Below are 5,514 nucleotides of genomic sequence, written 5' to 3' on the forward strand. Positions count from 1 at the left end.
TCATATATAATATACATAATATCATACATATCATATATATCATACATAATATCATACATAATATACATATCATATATAATATACATAATATCATATATAATATCATATATATCATACATATCATACATAATATACATATCATATATAATATACATAATATCATACATAATATCATACATATATATAATATCATACATAATATCATATATATCATACATAATATATATATCATACATAATATCATATATAATATCATACATAACAAGGGTATAAGTATTATTTCATGGAAATTATGTCTTGACCAATATGGTGAAACCCCGCCTCTACTAAAAATACAAAACTTAGCCGTAGTGGTGAGTGCTGTAGTCCCAGCTACTCGGGAGGCTGAGACAGAAGAATTGCTAGAACCTGGGAGGCTAAGATTGCAGTGAGCCAAGATCATACCACTGCCACTGCACTCCAGCCTGGGAGACAGAGCAAGACTCTGTCTCAAAAAAAAAAAAGCATATGGATGAAATGAGACCATGAGTGAAATATTCCCAGAACACATTCCACATGTAACATTCTACACATGGAAGTTCCCATCCCTCCAACCCAGGATGGCAGACATCTTCATTTTTAATTCAGGGTAGAAAGAAAGGACATCCCCTCAAGAGTCTCTCAAATCTCCCATGAAAGATGAGTCCTGTGTATATAAAAATGGTAGTGATGGCCAGAGTACCTGGAACGTTCATCAACCTTTCCCATTGCCAAGATAACTCATTCCATTGGGCACGGTGGCTCACGCCCGTAATCACAGCACTTTGGGAGGCTAAGGTGGGTGGATCACCTGAGGTCAAGAGTTCAAGACCAGCCTGGCCAACATGGCAAAACCTCATCTCTACTAAAAATACAAAAATTAGCTGGGTGTGTTGGTACATGCCTATAATCTCAGCTACTTGGGAGACTGAGGCAGGAGAATCACTTGAACCCAGGAGGAGGAGGTTGCAGTGAGCCAAGATGGCACCACTGCACTCCAGCCTGGGCGACACGGTGAGACTGTCTCAAAAAAAGAAAAAGAAAAACAAAAGAAAACTTCCTCATAAGAACCCCACCCGGGAAGGAGATGGAATGGAAGTGGGTGAGGTTAGGAGTTGCTGTGGGCCAAGCACAAGAGTGTGGCCATGCCAGGCCTGGCCCTTGGTGGTCCTGGGGTCAAGTTCAGTGCTTTGCTCTCCCCTTGCAAGGGCTGCTTCCCTGCTCCACTCTGGCCTGGGCTCCCAGGTTTCTGAAACTGCTTCCAGGCAAAGCAACGAAGCCCACGACGGAAGCTTTGCTACATTTGGCAAATTGCACTCCCAGGACAGCACTTGCTCACTCTCCCTAAATGCTGTAGCCGGAGAGAAGAGAAAAATATCTGGAATCCAAGAATCTCAGGGTCAAAGCGTGCTTCAAGGCCTTTCCCCGTCTCCCAGGACAGATGGTCCCTGCCTGTGCCAGGGGCCACTGGGCTGAGGCCTAGTGAGCTTTCTGGGAGGTGGACACCCTGAGCCCAGGGTGGGTCAGTTGTGACTGCAGCACAGGAAACCTGCATCTCCTCGATAGAGGCGCCAAGGCAAACCAGAACCCGGCGTCTAGGAGCCAGCCATGCCTGCTGGGAGGGCCACAAAGGACCCTTTGGGTGGGTCCGCGGAACTCCAGAGGGCCAGCACAAGCCCCCAGCCCCAGATGCCATCTAGAAGGCAAGCAATTTTTTTTTCTTTTTGAGACAGGGTCTTGCTCTGTCACCCAGGCTGGAGTGCAGTGGTGTGATCTTGCCTCATCTCAGCATCAACAGGTGGCGACTTTTAAGAAAACATAAAAAGCCCTGATAGAAAATTCAAACTTGAATTTCCTGAACATTCACCCCAAATGACAGACTTTACCCAAGAGTGTGTTTTTTTGTTTTGTTTCTGTTTTTGTTTTGAGATGGGGTCTCCCTCTGCCACACAGGCTGGAGTGCTGTGGCACAATCTCGGCTCACTGCAACCTCTGCCTCCCAGGTTCAAATGATTCTCCTGCCTCAGCCTCCTGAGCAGCTAGGGCTAGAGATGCCCACCACTACACCCAGCTAATTTTTGTAATTTTAGAAGAGACGGGGTTTCCCTATGTTGGTCAGGCTGGTCTCGAACTCCTGATCTCGGCCTCCCAAAGTGCTGGGATTACAGGCATGAGCCACCGTGCCCAGCCCAAGCGTGTGTGTTAAATCTCAAGAGACTGAGGGACCTGCAGGCAAGTTTGTTTCTTTCCAGCAGGTCTTGGGTCCCTTGAGGGAAGAGAAGTGGGCTCTAGGAAGTGCAGCGACTCCCCACTTTTGTTCCTCTGAGCTATAGGGTGGGTGTTTTCTGCCCCTCTAGATAAGCAGTACTTCCTGCATCTGGCTACAGAACATTTTTCTCACACAGCATCCCCTGGGGCGAATGTTTCACAAGAACCCTGGTGATAAACACTCTCTCTCATCCAATGGCTGGGCTGGTCCCTGAGACTCCCAGGACGGAGCTGTGACCACAACAACTGGGTCCGTTGCCAGGGAAAACAGCAGGCAGGCCTGGCATGGTTCAGCGGCCCCAGCCAGGCGGCCAAGTCCTCCTCAAGGTCAGAGTCTGTTTAGAGAGTTCCCCAAGTGTGGGAGGCCAGGAGCAGGGGTGGCTGGTGGTGTCTGGGATACCAGGGTTGGAAAGGCCTCTACAAGCCCCAACTCAGCAGCCCTTAGCCCCTCATTCTTGCTCGTGGGGTCCAGTGACAGGAGGTGGCCTCTGTCGCCACAAAGCCAGGGCTAGCTAGATGAGCCATACTTCTGCAAAGCAACAGCTCCCTGTGTGGCCTCAGGTAGGGGTGGTGACTCGGGACTTCCGGGAATATCAATATAAGAAAACCACGTGACTTCTGATCACAGTTTGACACAAATGCTAGAAGACACACAGATCTCAGCCTGTAACCACACTGTGGGCTCATTCTTACAAACACAGAACCCAGGACTGGTTCTTAGCTGTGTAATCACAAACAACCCACAACTTCTAGAAGCCTTGGCTTCCTCTTCATTAGAATGGAAGACGGAATAGCACAATCCTGTATCTCTGATCCTTGGGGCCAGGTGCATGTTGGAGTTCCTGATTTGGGGGAGTTTTAGAAAGGTAATGGGTAATGATGGGTAAATTAAGCAGGAGACATAAAAACCATATGTGAATTCATGCCAGATCAGGTCAGGTTTTGCCACTAAGTGAATGAATGAGTTTTTTTAAAGTTTCCGTTTTCAGGCCTGGTGCAGTGGCTCACGTCTGTAATCCCAGCACTTTGGAAGGCCAAGGCGTGTGGATCACTTGAGGTCAGAAGTTCGAGGTCAGTCTGGCCAACATGGTAAAACCCCGTCTCTACTAAAAACACAAAAATCAGCTGGGAATCGTGGTGGGCACCTGTAATCTCAGCTACTAGGGAGGCTGAGACAGGGGAATAGCTTGGACCCAGGAAGTAGAGGTTGCAGGGAGCTGAGATCGTGCCATGGGCAGCAGAGCAAGACTTCACTTTGAAAAAATAAATACATAAAGAAACTAGCTCTTTCCGCCATCTTCCGTGCCGCCACAATGGTGCGCATGAATGTCCTGGCTGATGCTCTCAAGAGCATCAACAATGCCGAAAAGAGAGGCACACGCCAGGTGCTTATTAGGCCGTGCTCCAATGTCATCGTCCGGTTTCTCACTGTGATGATGAAGCATGGTTACATTGGCGAATTTGAAATCATTGATGATCACAGAGCTGGGAAAATTGTTGTGAACCTCACAGGCAGGCTAAACAAGTGTGGTGTGATCAGCCCCAGATTTGATGTGCAACTCAAAGATCTAGAAAAACGGCAGAACAATCTGCTTCCATCCCACCAGTTTGGTTTCATTGTATTGACAACCTCAGCTGGCGTCATGGACCATGAAGAGGCAAGACAAAAACACACAGGAGGGAAAATCCTGGGATTCTTTTTCTAGGGATGTAATACATATATTTACAAATAAAATGCCTCATGGACAAAAAAAAAAAAAAAAGAAAAACTAAAGTTTCCATTTTCAGAGGATTTTGCATTTCAGAGTTATTAGCCCTTAAATGCCGAGCACCTCATGGGGTTGTTAACTCCATCAGCATCAGGTGAGATGCTATGGAGACAAGTGGTCTCAGAACAATCAGTGAGGACAGCTCCGGCGCCCCATCACCCGCTCACGGGCCCCTCACGGTAGTTCTAAGCCACAGGAGCTGTTTTATACCCCGTACAGGTCCGCCCTATGACACAGCCAGGGCAGAGACGACAGACTCAGGCCTTCGGACTTTGATTCTGCTCTTTCACCTCATTGTGCATCTGATTAGAGAAACACGCAAAAATGAAACCGAAAAGGCCGAGCTGTTTCTCAAAAGCCAGGATTTCCTGGAAGAGCCCCAGAGTTTTGCTTTTTCTTTCCTGCAGCACTTAACCCGAAAGCAGTTTTGCAATCAATTTCTGTTCAAAAGCCACCCGATTCTTCCTCTCTGCCTCTCTGCAGCCCATTTGTTCACAGACCCCTGCCGGACCAGGGGACCTTGGAGAGGCAAGGACAGAGTTTCAGGATCTTCCCCTCCCTCGGGACCCGAGGCCACCAACGAGAGAGCTCCGTGGAGAGAAGGTGAGTTGGCAGGCAGACGTCGGGGGAGGAGGGGGCTGCTGCTGGGGTCCCCGAAGTGCAAAGTCTCCAAGGGGTTGGCTCCAGGCTCAGGAAAAAGAATTGCTGTCAGGGCAGCTGGGGGTTTAAATTCCAGCCAGAACTTGGGAAGGGTCTGAGAGTCAGCTTCTCCTGTGTTAAACCTGGTCAGTTTCTTTCCCTGACAGCCATTTGGGAGTTAAATCAAAACCTGATAAAGCATGTGATGTGCCTAATCAAGCTGCATTTGCCCTTCCACTGCCGGGGATCGGAGGGCTCAGGCAGAGGTCGCCTGGCCCTTAGATAGCGGGTGACTACATCAGCCACAGGGGTTTCCCTAGAAATTCAGCATCAGAGTGGCTTAGGGGTGTCATCTCACAAGAAAAAAGGTGCTGTGTGAGTTGTCTAGAAACCGCAAAGCCAACCTACAATGTTTTCTAGATTGTAGGTTTATGGGAAGTCGTTTAGGGAAGAGAGTGAGGGAGTTTGTGATACATATTAGGGAGACGAAGCCAGGCACAGTGGCTCACGCCTGTAATCCCAGCACTTTGGGAGGCCAAGGCAAGTGGATGGCTTGAGCCCAAGAGTTTGAGACCAGCCTGGGCAACACAGTGAGACTCTGTCTCTATAAAAAATAAAATATTGCCGGGCGCGGTGGCTCAAGCCTGTAATTCCAGCACTTTGGGAGGCCGAGGCGGGTGGATCACGAGGTCAAGAGATCGAGACCATCCCGGTCAACATGGTGAAACCCCGTCTCTACTAAAAATACAAAAAATCAGCTGGGCATGGTGGCGTGTGCCTGTAATCCCAGCTACTGAGGAGGCTGAGGCAGGAGAATTGC

At 48.6% G+C, this 5,514-nt stretch overlaps 2 protein-coding genes across 8 annotated transcripts in view; both read left to right on the forward strand.

The window, feature by feature from the left end:
• Window positions 1–3,576: 3,576 nt before the first annotated feature.
• On the forward strand, window positions 3,577–4,055 carry LOC108286325 (40S ribosomal protein S15a-like). Its single transcript, XM_037729776.1, has one exon. The coding sequence runs from the start codon at window positions 3,600–3,602 to the stop codon at window positions 3,990–3,992; it is 393 nt and encodes a 130-aa protein (XP_037585704.1). The 5' UTR covers window positions 3,577–3,599; the 3' UTR covers window positions 3,993–4,055.
• Window positions 4,056–4,144: 89 nt separating this feature from the next.
• Window positions 4,145–5,514, forward strand: part of LOC108286323 (apolipoprotein L6-like) — a 34,190-nt gene continuing 32,820 nt past the window's right edge. For all 7 annotated transcript variants that reach the window (XM_017504030.2, XM_037729773.1, XM_017504033.2 and 4 more), the window contains exons 1-2: window positions 4,145–4,434; window positions 4,533–4,658. In XM_017504030.2, the coding sequence (XP_017359519.2) occupies window positions 4,160–4,434; window positions 4,533–4,658 (401 nt within the window). In that variant the 5' untranslated portion in view covers window positions 4,145–4,159. The remainder of the gene's footprint in view (window positions 4,435–4,532; window positions 4,659–5,514) is intronic.

This window comes from Cebus imitator, unplaced genomic scaffold, assembly GCF_001604975.1.
Source record: "Cebus imitator isolate Cc_AM_T3 unplaced genomic scaffold, Cebus_imitator-1.0 Scaffold317, whole genome shotgun sequence".
NCBI classification, from domain to species: Eukaryota; Metazoa; Chordata; class Mammalia; order Primates; family Cebidae; genus Cebus; species Cebus imitator.